Here is a 17,290-nt window from a genome sequence, read left to right on the forward strand (position 1 = left end):
TTTGCATGTAATTACATCATTTGACAAAAGATATATAACAACTTGCAGGTATCTTTAACTGAGGGGTTTGTGGGATTGCAACTCGTACAAATGTCAAAAAAAGTGAAAAGTAATAATTATGACGTAAGCGTTGCGGAGCGCTATTCTTTAATTTTGGCACACAGACATATTGAGAAAAAAAAAGATTATTTAATAATCTTCAGAAGAATAGGAACGCTGGTGTTGATTTAAGTTGCTTCTTTTCGGTATTTTTAGATACATTGGCTAATTCTTTAACCCTCTGACGATAACAAAAGCTAAAATAAGCAAACTATATTTCATACCGTTATAAAAAGGCCTTTTTCTCTGACAAAAAGGTTTCTACTGCACCTAAATTACTCATTTCTCGACGAGAACAAAATAATGAATTATGAATACGAACTGAGTTTCTCTTTGGTAAACAGTATGGGCTATTATACGATACTTTTCATTGAATGGTTTACTTGCTGTTGAAGGTGGAGAAATGATACCACCAAGCAATTAATATCAAGAACTTACTTTAAAGGGTATTATCAGATGATCTTTTATATTTGGCTTAAAGATACTTTTTATGGTCCAGAGAGACACCTCTAAATCTTTTGATCAAATTTTTTTCCAAAGCTGAGATATTTGACTTTGAAATCTCTAAAAATAAGTCTTTACGCAGTCTTTACGTCGAATTTCTATGTTTCTTAGGGCCATAAAAGCTGTATTGAGGGACTCAGTTTCAATATGTTGGTTGTTGCAAATATACTTAGTCTATTTGGGCTTCATTCAAAGACCGGGCAAGCTAAAAGTCTCAAAAATCACGACAGTGTCATAAAATGGCTGCTAGATAAAAACTTATGGTAATGAGAGGAATGATATCATTTATTTTCAATTATCTATATATTAATAGCGGTGCTTTGTGTGTCTGTGTGTCACCACTTTCGTTTTCGCTTTGTTTGTGTTTTAAAATTATGACTTTTAGTCTCTTGCTCCACAGATTTGTTCCATTGGATTCGCGCCATTTGCAAAAGATCGGATAGAGCTTGGTTTAGACTTTATTCAGCCTTTGTTTTGAAATTTAAGGCCCATCTACATTTTAGTAATTTTAATTTCTGCCCAGAGTTGTCTTTTTCTCTCTTCTTTTGTTTTAAATTTTTCTCGAATGTATTTAACGATCGTATTTATAAATGACATTCGAATTCTTTTCAAAACAAAACAATTTCATTTCATAGAAAAGAATATTGCAAAAGTAAATCAAAACATAAAAATCAAAAAGTTTGTGGACAACAACAGCATTCATTCAAAGGACGATATAAAGCATAAGAAAAAATTAGTTTACTTCTTTCTTCTTATAAAAATATTCAAGTCTGTCATTTTTTATGTTTAAATTCGTAAAGTTATGCCAAGGGTTTAAAGAAACAACTTAAAATTGTCTTATTTTTTTTGATCTGATAAAAAACAACACAAGCAGCCACCGACCTAAAATTTGCAAATATCTGTTCTGATTTGCCAGCTGGAAGGATTTCCCGAAATTAAGAACAGTTCCTCTTTTTCCAGGGGAGAAATTTTTACTTCAGAACAGTTATATTTTTCCAGCTAGGAGACAAAAAAAAAATTCGTAACAGGTACGAAATTACCGGGCGATTATTGTATGCGAGTTAACTGTTCTTATCTACCAGGGCTGACAAGAACAGAAACTTAATTTCCAGCTAACAGTTTAAATATCAGTGCGAACAGATCAATAATTTCCAGATGTTCTACACAGATGGAGAATTTTCAGCTGCTACTCAAGGCAACCACATTCAGAAGGAAGAGAACAGATCTCAAAGACTTTTTGACTTTTTTGAAATTCCCTCAGAACTGATCTAGGAAATTCTTAGACACCTTATTTTTTGGATATCAAACTATTTTTTCATAAGAACAGATCATATTTTTCCAGCTGGTACCAATCTTCAATAGAACAAACCATATTTTTCCAGCTGGTCCCAATCTTCAGTAGAACAGACCACTTTTTTTCAGCAGACTTTTTTCTTTAGTTCGCTAAGAACAGACCGCCATATCCAGCTGGAACGTGCCTTCAGAACAGATATTTTGAAGTCCCCTTTCGGTGGATGCTTTCGAAACAAAGAGTTGCACTATTCTTTGTGACCACTTTTTCCTGAAAAATTGTCATTTAAACTGGACGGCATATTTAACGCAAGCGAAGCGAGAAAAATAACTACCTGCAGAGTCGTTTCAAACGACACTGGTACAGTAAACGATGCTCTTTCTGATAACTTTTGACTTAAACAAAAAATTATGTCACGGGGGACAGTACACGATCCAAATATGGTTAAAAGATAAGACACCCGGGGAAGGTTAGAGTTAAACGTTGTAGAGATTTTTTTTTGTTCGCTTTTTTAAGCCAGCTTCAACATCCAAAGGACTTTTAGTGCGTTCAGCTACAGCTTAACCAGCGTGCGACGCCGGGTACCGGCTAGTCTCTTTATATTTATTTATGTATTTGCACTTTTGAGGATGGTAGAGTGGCTGAAGCGTTTTAGAATAACCCGCAATTCTGACCCGCAAAATCGAGGACGGTAAAAGTGCTGATTTACCGTACTCATCTGGTCAGGATCTAGTCAAATTAGAACCTTAACGTCTCCGTCGCTGAGAAACACACATACATAAACTCGGTATTCTTGGGTGTTAAGGCTGACATGGAAAGACCTGATTTAAAAAGGGTTAAAGTTTAACATTTTTAATCATTAAGCATCATTGCTACATACATTCCTTTCAGAAAAAACAACAATTGAAATAATTTGACTGCAATGTCATCAGGTAAAATCCTACCAAGAATGAACAAGGTGAGTTATATTCATTTTTCGTGGTTCCTAAATTAATATTGAATTCCCACCGCGTTTCATTATGATCATTATAAAATGGCTGGTTATACAGTTATACAGGGTGTCCGGAAAAAAAGCATCGAGCCGTACCACTTCTAGTCTTTTTAATCATAAACAATTATTGTGTTGGTATATATTTTCTTACATTTTGTTAAACACATGCAACAACCTTCTACTCAGAATCATGTTCGAACTCGATATTTTTTTTCGGACATCCTGTAATGCACCTATCAATTTTTAGAGCTAGAAGAGACCGGTTGTAATATTGACGTCAAAATGTTTGAAGTCGTTACATTGACATTCTCGAAAACAAAGAATTGACACCATTTCCTTGTATATTCATAGGCAAAGCAAAGCGTAATGGGTAATCAGGACCAATGCGTGCTAATGAGTACTTACTATTGGTCCAAAGTTTTGAGAAATTTTGAAGATTTTTGCGTCTAGCTAACCGGAAGCTGTTACTAGAGCGCAACCAGTCCTGATTACCCATGATTCATTTCAACTGTGAAATGGCCTATTCCCAGTCCTCTCAAAAGCCAAAAACGCGGTTAAAGGTTGATATGTGGTTTCCAGAGTATACTTCCCCGCTTACGAAATTAGAAAATAAAGAAATTGGTTTCACCTGGATCATCTTCAATCTCATGAAGAAATTCTATCTTACTTTCGCTTCAAAAATTAAAAGCTACACGGGGCGCTTATTCCTCGTGGTTCAGTAGTTGCTAACTTGATTTCTCTCTTCACATATTTAAAACATTTGTGAGAAATTTGTGAGGATGCTCATAATCCCGTACCAATTTTTTCATTTTTTCATACAAAGATAACACGATATTCTTTTAGGAAAATTTTTGTGCCTTATTACTTTTGCTGGTGGTAGTGGTTTTTTCTTCCTGTCTCGAAAATGAATATTTAATAAAACTCTTTTGCAATACAGCACCCCTTTCTCAAAGACCCAGTAGGATTTTTTCAGCCAGTGGGGGTAAAAATAATGAACTGAAATTCGATGGGGATTGATATTCCCATATCTCTCATTTTGGGTGTGAATTTAAATTCAACTGTTTTCAAGTCTGGAAATTCAGTGGGTATTGGAAAATAGCATAATATTTTGCAGTGAGGATTTGAGTATAATTTCCCACTGGGGACAAAATTTTTGGTCAGTTTTCCAATGGGAAGGGATCCCAGTGGATCTGTGAGAAGGGGGTGTAATAGAGTTTTCATTCGAAGCCTTTGTAGTTTGTATCTTGCACAGTTTTCGATTTGTAGATCTGATTATTACTCAAGATCATGTTTAATAGTTAACCAAGCCTTGTATTTCCCAAGAGTTACATAAGATTGCACACCGATATAACAAATATGGCAAAGATTGCTTTTGAAATCACACTTTTACCTTTTGTTCCCTAACAATTTGACTCCCATATAAAACATTGAGGAAATTCCGTTAAACACTGAAATACGCGCCGCATAAATGTGCTTAACTTTGTAATGTACGCAAAGTTGTATTGTCGTACTGTGTAAGAGTTTGAGATGTGATAATAAAGATCTTTTAAATCAAAAAATATAGAAGAATTTATTTTTCAACTACGCACGAGAATGAGATAGCACTTTTGATTTCCATTTTCAACTTCTTATCACTACTTAGGATCTTCATTTTTATCTTGCAAGTGTAACAACACTTTTATGTATGAGAAACATTTCGTCTATAAGAAAAAGCTAAAATCAACCAAAAAAGCATATGGACGCAGTTTTAGAAGCTGTAATCAATCAGGCTAGGGTCAGAATCAATGGAGTTATGCTATGAATATATTAGAAAATAAAGTCTGTAGTGCCAAAGTATCTGAAAAGTTGATTTCTTTCTTCCTTTTTTTTCAATAATTATCTCAAAAAACTCAAAAATCATAATGCTCTTAATTATCTTTTCAAACATTATATAACTAACATTCCAACAAAAAATTTTAGTACACACTTCAAGCTAAAAGAATTTGATTTTTAGTATATTTGAAAAAAGAAACGAGTTCTTCAGTCGATCTTTAAGAAAGTATCGACAAGGAAAACTTTATTTCAACTTTTACTTTTTCAGTTTTTAGAAAACCATGTTGCGTAAATTTTACACAGGCCACTATTTTGTACTGTGAAATACTTTTGACAGACTTTTCTTGAATATTCTTAAAAAAAAAGGGGTTTTATATTTTCATTTTGGTCTATCGATAAGGTATAAGGGATAGGATAAACTTTCCCAAAATCACTCTACATTTTCTACTTGTTATTCTGCTTTTATTTTTCTTCGCCCTTCTTTATGTTTGAGCTTGTCGAAGAATTTCAACTTATTTTTCGGAAAATATCTCGTTTAGAAGGAGTGATTTTTTATAATGAAAAGATGAGGTTGGCACCAACTCCAAGCATTATTAAGAGAGCTCGTAAGGTTTGTGTGCGTTCGAAAAACTTATTAAACCCAGCAGCTATATTGGCCCCGTAAATTGATGGACTTTATATAAAATTCTGATATTTTGAGGGCCGGAAAATTTTCAAAATGAGGGAATTTGAATTTTAGAGAATAGATTTGTGGTCTGTACGCATTCCTGAAATAGTTTTTGCTATAACAAAATATATTAGTTGCTGGCAGCCTAGAACAAATTTAATCTTAAACTCTTCATATAGCACAATCAATTTAAGGTAGTCAATTTTTTGTGGTATATCTTGTACTAAAATTTTACATCCGATTATAGTCAATAAAGATGGGAATTGAACTGCAATGTTTTGGATTTATTAATGAAACATATATCTAAATTAATTTTTGGTTCTGCACTGAGGTATGGTGCGTTTTGTCACCACAATACACCTTTTTGACCATAGCCGCCAATTGTGGCTCGGGCATTTTTTTGTCCGCGTTTTACCACCCTAAAACCATCCCAGTCTTTTTTTCGCACCTATAGACAATAGAAAAAGGTGTCAAAACAGGATTGGATCGAGCTTAGGGGAAAAATGTCCGTGCGGCAATTGGTGACTACGGTCAAAAAGGTGTATTACAAGCGTAAAATTGACTGAAATATTATATCAATTTCTATCATAGAGACGACAACGAAGAAAGTTGACCAACTTACAAAGTGATGAAAGGCTTGTACTGAATGTCGGAGGATATCGTCACGAAATCATGTCCAGTACTATTTCAACTTCACCAGATACTCGGTTATATTGGACTACACAGAAACGAAGCCAAAGTCCAGATTATGATGCTACGACCGGAGAATTTTATTTCGACCGGAATCCAATATGGTTTCCGTATATTTTAAATTATTACCGGTTAGGAAAAATACATTGTCCGGTTGATGTGTGTGGAGCTCAATTTGAGGAAGAACTTCAGTATTGGGGTATTGAAGAACGGTTTATAGGTATGTCAACCTGTGTGGATTGAAAATAAATGTTTTTAACTCTTTCCGGATGAGAGAAACGCACTTTTTGAAAAAATAATCAAAATATTTCGTACAACGTCTCGCGCTAAGGCGCCTCAAATAGTCATATTCTTGCTATTTCCTGCTCTTTCTAACGGTAACTGAACAAGCCTTTGGTTCTTGAAATATCCTCGTTTGAAGTATGGTCTTTAGTATGGGCCAACCAATGGCCCAAACGTCCATAAAGAGTTAATATTTTGAAGTGATGAAATGAAATGATCAGATTTTGATATTCGATACAAATAATTATAACAAGCTCTGGCGTTTAAAAATTTTTAGAGACTGAGTTTAGGTTGCCATTTTACTAATGGATACCCGATTCTGTCATTCCGTACCGTGAAAAGCACAGCTCAAAATCATATATTTACGCTGTGCCGACGAATCGAGATTCTATTCATCGCGCAATCAGCGAAGACAAAAGTAACCATGACGACCATCCAAGATCTTGGATGAGCGTCATAGTCGATATTTTTATTCCCGTCATTAATATGGTAATATTTGCTCTTCATCTTTGATTTTTTCTACAGTGATTAGATTGACACATGCGCGATAAAATTTCTATTATTTGTCTTCAGAGGTTACTATTTTCTTTGAAAACTTAACCTCTGATACTCAGGGTAGTCATTCCGTTAATTTTTTAATTTTTTTTAAACTGTCTAAACAAAAACAAAAAATCTGCTACTGAAAACTTTTTTAAAACTGGAGGATTAATAATGATTCTGAAAATTTGGACTATTTCCTAAAAGCCCGACAGATTTTTGGAAAATTTACCCAATTTTCCGTCTTTCACAAGAAACTCAATTTCCGAAATTCCGTCCAAATTTTCGTCTCCGTCCGTAAAAAGGGCGAGTCCGCTTCTCCACGGACCGTGAACCCCCCACTGTTGGATTGTCGAATCATGTTAAGTTATATCAACGCTTAAAGATTTGGAAGAAGGAAGATTGGGAATAAATTAAATCGGACTGGTTATATCCTAATGCTAAGTACTAATTCAAACTCGAATCAAAAGTCTACCTTGCTCGAGTTAATGAGGGATTTTCCAAAATTACGAACAATATTCTTAGAAATTTAATTTACACCCCTTTCTCACAGTCGGGATAAAAATAGCTATTCTAATTCGAACGGGGATAGAAATTATATTCCAATTCAAGGCTAAAAAATTCAGTGGGGATGGCTTTGGAGTAAACATTGGATTTCCCAATGGGGCTGAAATTCTAGGGTTTTTCCCCATCGGGGACGAATTTTTTGCCCAACTTTCCTGTGGGGCTGGGGTACCGGGTCTGTGTCACAGGGGTGGGGATTGAGAACTACATTGACTTATTATAAAAAGCATTCAACTAAAAGAAATTTGAATTATAGTCTGCTGTTACTTAAACATGATAATAAAATCTGTTTCCATTCTTTCTCGGTACAGATTCTTGTTGTTGGGACAGATACAACAAACACAAAGAAGCCAATTTTAAGCTCAGCTCAACAAACGAAGATGTAGTCGATGAAGTGGAACAACAATCGATGTTATCGGATATCGAATCCCAATTCATCGAACATGAACGTTTTCAAACGTTTATCGATCCATTAGGTGATACAGAGCAGTGGATGTTTGTATCACTTTTCGAGAAAATTAAACGAAAGTATAAATCAACTATTTGGAACATCCTCGAAGAACCTAATTCATGCAAAACTGCTAAGGTACGACTTTTTCAACGTTTAGAGTCACCACTCTAAGTATATTTCATGGAAAAATAATTTTCTTAGATTTTTAAACTGATAAAAATTAACTATTTGATATTTTTACCGAATCTTTTTATTGGTTCTTAATAATGCCAACGGGTAAAATAATTTCACTGCGTGGCCAGTGTTATATGGAAAATAGTGTTCTTAAGATTTTTTTCCTAGAGGTGTTTGATACTGGAAAAAGGTCCATGCTCCATGGGGCTTGCGTCTGTGACCCTTGGTTTTTTTAAACGTATTTTGTTCAAGAGCTCCTGCTCATTTAAGACTGTTTTTCTCTCGATCATATACAAAATGTATGAATCCCTCCGTCCCAAACCAAACGATGGGGAAATCATAATCTAAATATGGCACTAGAAAAGCTCATCGAAAGTGCAACTATCAAATCAAAGAAGTAGAAACTTGCTAAACTTTAAATGGTGCTATATTTGGTTGACCTTAGACTGGAGTCGTTCAAAATACGTGTAATACAGTAGTATAGGTGTTATATGATAATACGATTATTGTTACGGGATTTACTTTGTATAAACTAAATTTGTTCCCTCCATTACTTTTTGCTTTATTTCCATGTCTGAATTAGTCGTCTAGCTTGCTAGACTAGGTTGACCTCTACAAAAGATTTTTTTTCTCTATTTTGCTCTTCCCTAGCATATGCCTCTCGCCCCTTTTTGGTTGGTATGATGTTAGTTACATTACATTACATAACCTAACTGACTTCAAGAGAAACCTTTTTTCGCAATAGAGATTAAAAATAAATCAATTGCCAAAAAATCAAATAATCCCAAGCTGATACTGTCGTAAGACAAAATGAAAAAAAAAACCTCAAGAAGGGCAAAAATCAAGATAAAAAAAACAAGAAACGTTGCTTTTAGGGTTATGTTCAAAACATCACACATTACATAATGATAAAATTCAACATAACCCAAACTCGAGTTAGAGGAACGCTAAAATACAATTTAATGTACTTTTTTGGTTTCCAGAATTTATATGAAAGCTTTTGGAAGAGAAGAAAACTTCAAAACTCGGCAACAAATTCTAACTTTAAAAACTCTAAAACACAATGATGAAGAATAAAAGTTCATTTGAGTCCTATATTTGTCTATTCTGCTTCTATGTGGGAACCCTTCTAAGTCTTATTAAACTGACAAAGTTCCCGCATTTTAGTGAAAAAGTGCAAGCTTAAGGCGAACTGGCTTAAATCAAATTTAGCAGCGATGGTCGATGTTCTCTCTAGGACGTCACAACGTAAACCCTTGAGTCCTCACTCCTTTCCATTTTCCGTTCAGCTCGTAGCTAGTCAACTGACTTTGGGTCTCAAAACAATAGAAATACTGTCTAAAGAAGGTACTAAATTACTAGTTAAAAAACTACGTAAAATCTCGTCTCTAATCTAACTAAAAAAAGTATAAATTTGATCTCAAATTTTTCTTATCCATATTTTTAGTTGATCGCCGCCATCTCCTTGATTTTCATTGTCCTTTCGGTCACAACATTTTGTTTGGAGACATTACCACGCTTCAGAAATCAAGATTCTCAACAGTATAAAATCATTGCAATTATTGAAGCTATTTGTGCCACCTGGTTTACAATCGAGTATGTGCTACGTTTGATGACTTGTCCAAATAAACTGAAATTTATGAAGAACATTATGAATTGGATAGACTTGTGTGCAGTTTTACCGTTCTTTATCTCAATCGCTTTGCCCGATAGAGTCAAATCCATTGTTGTTTTACGTGTTGTTAGACTGATCCGTGTTATTCGGGTCCTCAAATTATCACGCCATTCCTTTGGTCTACAAATTTTAGGGCATACTTTGAAAGCAAGCTGTCGCGAGCTTTGTCTTCTTGTTTTTTTCTTATCAATCGGTGTCATCATATTCTCAAGTTTGATTTACTATGCTGAAAAAGACGTCTTGAATACCAAATTCACATCTATTCCAACCTCGTTTTGGTGGTCTATTGTTACTATGACAACTATTGGTTATGGAGACGTTGTACCTCAAACCCTCGGTGGAAAAGTAATCGGTACGTTATGTGCTCTATGTGGTGTTTTAGTTGTTGCTCTACCGGTACCAGTCGTCGTTAGTAACTTCTCCTTATATTATTCACACGCTCAATCCAAGTTACGATTTACCGAGAAAAATACAAGAGCCAATGAAAATAAAGACCATGTATCATATTTCAATACATGGTTTAATAACCCTGGTGTTACTCATCGATCATCTATGGTTTCCAACGCTTCAAGAAATAGTTGGTACATGGCAACATCTCATCCAGCATCACCTTTGAAACCGACCACGCCCCAGCTATGTTATGAACATTTTAGCCCTGGTCTAAGCACCTGTACATGGCGGAGCTCTTTACCAAACAGTCCATTTTTTGGCTCAGATATGGAACAATTTAAGAATAGAGAACGTAAATTATCAATGCCAGGAATCAATGAAAGACGGGGTTCATCAGATACGAGAGAGGACGGAACTGACCGAGGCCGTAAATCAGGAAACGCGTTAAAGATACCTGGTAGTCGATCTAACAACGCAGAACTTTTTGATTTCAGTAAAGACAAGTTACAAAAACGTTTGAATATTTCATCAAACATGTATGGTTCTCAGTACTTAACACCGAATTCTTATCATAGCTCTGCTACCGCTACCCCTTCCTCATCCAACAGCTACTGGGAGAATCCACTATCAAGTACTTCAGGCTATAGTGAGCAGTTAACTTCTTCAACAACTGTATCTCCAAACTCTACAACCCACAGCTCAAAAGCAACACCAAATATTATCGCAATGCAAAACAATGCTTATAACCATCTTCGAAGAAGCTCAGTTTACACTGAAGAACATTTTTCAACACCACGCTCTAATGGGAGTTACAGGGAGACTTGGAGTAAAAAAGTAAACACAAAAAATCTAGAAGAAGTATCTAAACGATTAGAGACTTATTTAAAATCATGTGACCCCGAACGAACCTCATTTCAACTTTCATCTATCGAAAATTCCTCACTTTGTGCTCGAAGAAAGGCACGGAAATCCAAAGATGAGACTTCCAACGATTTGGTTATACCAATATTTACGATTGATGGACCAAGTGACTCTTCAAGAGAATCATGTTCCCTTAAGGATGAAGAAATGTCATGTACAATCATCCCCGTCTCCCCAAAAGTTGTTTATCACAAGAATTCACCTTTGTTGTAAGTCCATGTTTTCAAATTATATTGGACTCTTCCAGAAAATATCCTTACATGGGGATAGATGATTTAGTGCCCGGGGGGTAGTGAAAAATCTACAAAACTTGTCTTGTCCGGGGGGGGGGCTAAACTTGCTTTAATTCTGGGTAACTTTGCTCTGTTTGAGGGTAGTTTTGAATGTGCGACTGATGCTTGTCCAGGGGGTTACACCTGCTGTCTGGGGGATCGAAAGTCACAATGTCCGGGGGGGGGGTAAATTTCCAAAAAATGTTATATCCTCCAACCCCCTCCCCCCATATTCAATTTTTTCTGGAAGAGCCTATTGTTTTGAACAAACCCGTTTCTTCATGCTACTGGGTTTATGCTTATTAGAGCAAAACAACCCTGAACAATACTGAACTCCCAATCATGATAAACATTCTAGTCCCAGGTCAAAAGGTCCAGTGGAGGAGGTGAAAGAAGAGTTAATTTTCCAATGAGGCTAAAATTGTAAGGTACTTTCCAGTCGGGAGCTTGGCCAAATTTTCCAGTGGGTTGGGGGTCCCACAAACCAGAATTTTGAATGCTCAAACTTGACTTAAGTGATAAAGTTTCATGGGAATTAGTTTTTTTCTAATAATTCTTTAAGGCTACCTTTTATCGTATGGTTCACTGGCATCTGTACATAATAGAAAATCATTTCCCTTCGGAATAGATAACATGAACCAGTCCTTAATATCCTTGACACCTTTTTTACACGTTGTTAGTTCGAATGCAGAAAAGGTTTAGAACGATCATTTTTTTTCCTATATTATTTGAAAGATTTTAGTGAAATTAAAGACTGGCCATCTACATAAAGGACTATATATTTTTTGCTTGATTGTAAGCTATCAATAGACCTTTTCGACCATAGCCACCAATTGCCATACAGGCATTTTTTGTCCGTTTTACCATCCTAAAACCGTTCCAGTCTTTTTTTGCACCTATAGGCAATAGAAAGAGGTGTCAAAAAAGGATAGGATCGAGTTTAAGGGATAATTAATTAATAAAGTGGCACGCGCCTGACCGTGCGATTACGGTCAAAAAGGTGCATTGTAAGCACAATAGATTAAACCATCAAAATTACGTTCTTTATTTTTTCAGCTCATTTGAATCTACGGCTACTTGAACAGCGTTGTGGTGAACTTATCAGAAGCGGAGAGAGATGGATACTCAGATAACACGATGAATTTTAGTACAAAGAACGTCAATATTAGGCATTTTTACGGTAAATCGTATACCAGGCCTTCAATAGTTGTGCCTGAATACAACAGATAAAAGCATATCTATGAAGTTCGAAAGACGACTCGCCAAATAAAATGACTGGAAGAATTTTATATGCTACTTTTGTGCTCCCTGTGTGCTGAAATAGCGACATATTTTTTTTTAGATCGCCGCCAACACTAAATCCTTTTAGTTACTGCATGTTTGACACCGAAATAACGTCATTATTATATTCAAATACCGAAACACCAACATAAAAAATGTTTATACCGTTACATCGTCAAACCTATATGCCCACTTATTACTTTTGACAGTAAAAAAGAATTTAAAAGCAACAGAATTTGAGTGAATTTGATATAACTATAGTTAATTCTTAATTTGATAGCACTAACCTGCAATACAATACCGAGTTTATGTATCGGAGGATATCGAGGGCGACGGTAAGTGAAATCGATCACAAAACAAAGTCGATAGTTGATGCACGGCTCTATTTCGCCTTTGCTCACCTAAACAGACGACGGTATTTTGGTGTTTTTACCGTCGTCAAGCAAAGTGGACGGTGATTTTGGAGACATGTAAACTCAATTTATCTCGAATACTCGTTAATTAATGGACGATGGACGATGGACACGATGGACAAGAGGCGAGTTTAAGAGTATTCTCAGATACGAACTATGTTGATTCAGAACTAACTATTGACAATAATATACCAAAAGCACTCTCTAAAATTGATTCATTGACTCATATTGAAAACACATTTCAGGGCTTTTTATTTCGTTTTTATGCTAAACTTTTTAAAAAGAAAACACTTTTTGTTAATATCTAACAGTAGAACTAGGAAATTTTATAATTTTGATAATCAACAGAAAAATGAAATAATTTAATCCAAAAAAAACCTTATGACCATTTTCGGACTTGCATTGTATGTTTTTTTAATAAGAACAAACTATATAAGAAGGCTCCCATGACCAAAATATTAAGAACAAGTTAACCCTTTTAGGTGCCAATGTCGTATATATCAGACCCGGGCTATGTAGGAGGGTGAAGCCCTCCCAGTTTGAGTTAGAAATCGTCATTTTTTGTCTAACTCGTAGGAATTGGATTGTGCTTCATGGTCAAGCAAAAAAATCAAAAATTAGTTTTTCTAGCGAGATTTTAAGCCAAAAAGTCAAAAAATACAAAAATTTGATAAAAATCCACTTTTTTAAGATTTTGACCGTTTTTTGACCATTTTTGGTCAACGAGTCATCCAAGAACCTCCAAATTTGGCCCTGCTTTACTTGATTCCGTGGCACTTAAAGGGTTAAGAACATTGTTAGGCTTAAAAGTCAAAAAGCTGAGAAAATTTTTGATGTTCTTATAAAAAAAATTATTCGACCATTCTTACATTCTTACAAGTACGGTTAGAAAGTATAGTTTTAACTTTGAGTTTTAACATGAGACTTAAAACTTAGGACCTTAAGATCTCAGGATCTAAAAGCTCAAAAATGTTCCAATGAGGCTGAAAATACCAGATAGCCTGTATAGCCTGGAATCCACTTACTAGTAACCCCTCCCAAATCGAAAAATCCAATGAAACAAAGTGGAAGTACTGAAACTGCAATTCTCGCCCGATCTTTAAATTCTGAAAAACGTTAAAATACCCAAAAGTGCCAATATATTTCGGCGCCGATTGCAGGAGAAACCTAGCACAGTTTTCTGTGCACGTATTTTGATTGACTTAGAAATCTTGAGAAAGGGTTGTGTATTTGTAATCTAGCTAATATCACCAGCAGTATAGCAGAAAATAGTTCGATTTTTTTGGCTAAGTCTTACTTTTATGCAAGAAATTAAAAAAAGTGCAACAGCGGACAAGCCTTTTTTTCTATGAGAGTTTCAGATTGTAATTCAATCAAAATTCCACAGATTAATTGGGACTAATTAAGATGCAATATCAAAAGCATCTAATTAGCAACATAATCATCAGGTAAAACTAACAGATTGAATCTAACAGGAAAATACGTCTATCATTCCTATATCACCCAAATGCATAATTAAAGAGGGGCGGCAAAAAGAATAACTTTACTTCCCTTACTTTGGCGAGCCTTAGGGAGTAAACTGAGGTCTCTAACTTAAGACTTCAATTCTTTGAATAGATCAAATATATTAAAAAATATCTGTAAAAAATGTATCAAAATGACGATCAAAGTTATATATTAAAAACAAATAAAAAACTATAGTGTGTTCCGGAAAAACGTATACTGAAAAAGTAAGGTTTCATCAAAATGACATAAAAAAGAGCTGTCAATCAAAAGTCAATTAGTTTTTTTTTGCTTTGAAAGTTTACAATCTCGACTATTTTCATCTCCAACTTAGTGTGCTTAAAGCTTCATATCTCTAAAACAAAGACTTTTTTCGCAATGAAATTTTCACCGTAGAACGTTGAATGCGCCTTCAGCTAATCTAAAATTTAAGTTAGTTTTTGAGTATACCTTGTCGCGGAACACTGTATCAAAGTAATAAAACTTTAAGAAATTCCACACTTTAAAAAATGGCAATTTTAAAACAAAATTTTTGCCAAGGTTTGTACCTCTATACTAAATTTTGAAGGTTATCTACACAATCAAGTCTCTGTAGAATCATCAGAGGTTCGAGTTTCGGAAATCGGGCGTTTCTAACCCTACCAAGATTTGTCTTAATGCTTGTATTAGCCTGAGAAAACTTAAACGGTGCTCTCTGTTGCGCTAGACTTACTGGTAGTTTAGAAAGGTCTAGGCCTGTTAAATTGCCAAAAAACACGGCAAAAACTTCTCAGACTATTGATATACTATTTACACAAGAAAAGGACACACAAGTTTTCTTCGAATTAACCGATTAGTGCTATTCCTTTATCTAACTGGTATTTTTTCGTGATTTTCGTGGGATGGCATTTTGTTGTGAGCAGTTCTTATCTTTATGACTTGTACATCGATAACGGACCATGATTTGTCCTGTTCTGCCTTTCTCACAATGTCCTCCAAGACTCTCAGGGGCGACAGTGAATTTACAATGCCTTTTACCATTACATAAAGCGGTCAAGACAGCTTTGGATGCAACCTTACAGCACGTTGAGTCACCAAAATGCATGACTTTTCGAACGAAAATGTATTTGTTTCGGGGACAAGTTATATCAAGAATGTCATTTTCAGAACCACCAGCCATTCGAGCTAAAAAAGAAGGACAAAAAGTATTACACGCTTTTTTAATAAGAATTTATTTTATAAGAACATTTATGATGAACTTGGCCGATATTAAAGGTTCCACAAAGATACAAAATTTTTGCTTGAGGTATCTATTACAAACTAGATTTTGGCTGGGTTTGGATCAAAACCTAAGAATACCGTAAGAATATTTCAGGATGATTTTTCCCAAAAAGTTAAGAATATTTATATGATGAATTCGAAAAACACGTCAAGCGTGCGTAATCAAACAATCATACATCTGTAGACGTTTCCATACTTTTTTATCTCATTAGGTTCCCACCTATGGAAGGATATCTTAACGGCTTATCTTTAATCTTTTTACTGGGAGCTGAGAAGAAAGCTTAATTTAAAATGTAGCTCTGACGATATTGAAGTTAATACTCTTTGAGACAAAACTATTTGTAATTCTTTCTTACCCTTCTTCTTGGTTTTCTTTTCTTTCTTGGCTACGCTTTTATCCTCTACTTGATTAGCATCAACTGTTGTTGCACCAACACAAATCTCTCCACTTGTGGCCGGGTCTGGGAATTGTGTGCAGTTGAATTTCCATTCGTATCCGTACTTTTGGACAATATGAGCACATCCTTTTTTCGATTTCTCGCACAAGTTACGACAAGGTTTCACTGTTGTCATTAATCCAGGTGTACAAATTGGGAAGTAAAGAGAACACAAAAATGTGCTTAAATATTTGGAGCAGCCTGATTCAATGAGAACTTCAAAATCACGCATTTCTGCTAGTGCTTCTTTCTGTGTAGAGTGTCCAAGGTGGTTAGGAAACATGGTTGAGTTATAACCTTCCCCAACTTTGGTTAAACATGTAAGAGATTCTACTCTCTCACATTGTGGTGATCGTCTTTGGTTCATTGCAATGAATCGATATGATGTTGTCAAAGAAACACATTGACAAAGCAATATCGAAATTGCAAGCCATTCCATGCGACTCATTGTGTTTATTGTTTGAATCTAACCTAAATGGAAATCAATAAAAGTAATAACCTTGAAAACTTTTGAAGAGGATCCTTTCTACATCAATAAACTGATGCTTTTTTGTCACGAATACGAATACAGAGTTTTAATCGCTAATATTTAAATTTATCGAATCGCTAGAAGGAAGCTAAGGAAATTATTTTCTGACATTTTCACCGGAAGAAAAACACGGGACAGGAAAAGATTAACACAGCCACTTGTTATTTATTTGTTTCCATTTTAAGAAGATAAAAGTATAAATATATTATGGGTAGTCCTTCAGAGAGTGACAAAAAAACAGCAGAGTGTTACCACGTGGTTTATGAAACTTTGCTGAATGGAATGGGTCAGAATTTTTCCCGAGCTACAGAATTACAGATATTAATTTCAGAATCCTGAATCATCCGCCAACTAAAAAGATCCCTCCCCTCAGAGGTTTGCATGAATGCGTGAATTGGAAAACTTTGCGCGAACAGAAATCGGGTGAATTTCGAAAAAAAAAGGATAAATGCGTAAATTTCGAAAAGAATTCACGCGATTGCGTGAATTGAAGAAAACTACAATAATTAATTATGAATACCTTCTAAAACCATTGAACCACACCAAT

General features: G+C 35.1%; 2 protein-coding genes across 3 annotated transcripts; one reads left to right on the top strand and one right to left on the bottom strand.

Annotated features, from left to right (window-relative positions):
• The first annotated feature begins 2,783 nt into the window (after positions 1–2,783).
• On the top strand, positions 2,784–13,372 carry LOC136806028 (voltage-gated potassium channel KCNC1-like). 2 transcript variants are annotated; one of them, XM_067062605.1, is made up of 5 exons: positions 2,784–2,852; positions 5,956–6,274; positions 7,749–8,023; positions 9,510–11,257; positions 12,377–13,372. In XM_067062605.1, exons 1-5 carry the CDS (start codon positions 2,817–2,819, stop codon positions 12,399–12,401), a joined length of 2,403 nt encoding a protein of 800 aa, XP_066918706.1. In that variant the 5' UTR covers positions 2,784–2,816; the 3' UTR covers positions 12,402–13,372. The 2 variants fall into 2 exon arrangements, with proteins under 2 accessions (XP_066918706.1, XP_066918705.1); XM_067062604.1 differs by lacking the exon at positions 2,784–2,852 and adding an exon at positions 5,190–5,307.
• Positions 13,373–14,601: 1,229 nt separating this feature from the next.
• On the bottom strand, positions 14,602–16,705 carry LOC136806029 (frizzled-1-like). The gene is made up of 2 exons (XM_067062606.1): positions 16,134–16,705; positions 14,602–15,681 (listed from the first exon to the last, which is right to left on the bottom strand). The coding sequence occupies exons 1-2, from the start codon at positions 16,660–16,662 to the stop codon at positions 15,368–15,370; spliced, it is 843 nt and encodes a 280-aa protein (XP_066918707.1). The 5' UTR covers positions 16,663–16,705; the 3' UTR covers positions 14,602–15,367.
• Between the last annotated feature and the right edge of the window lie 585 nt (positions 16,706–17,290).

Source organism: Clytia hemisphaerica, unplaced genomic scaffold, assembly GCF_902728285.1.
Source record: "Clytia hemisphaerica strain Z4C2 unplaced genomic scaffold, Clytia hemisphaerica genome assembly, whole genome shotgun sequence".
NCBI lineage: Eukaryota > Metazoa > Cnidaria > Hydrozoa > Leptothecata > Clytiidae > Clytia > Clytia hemisphaerica.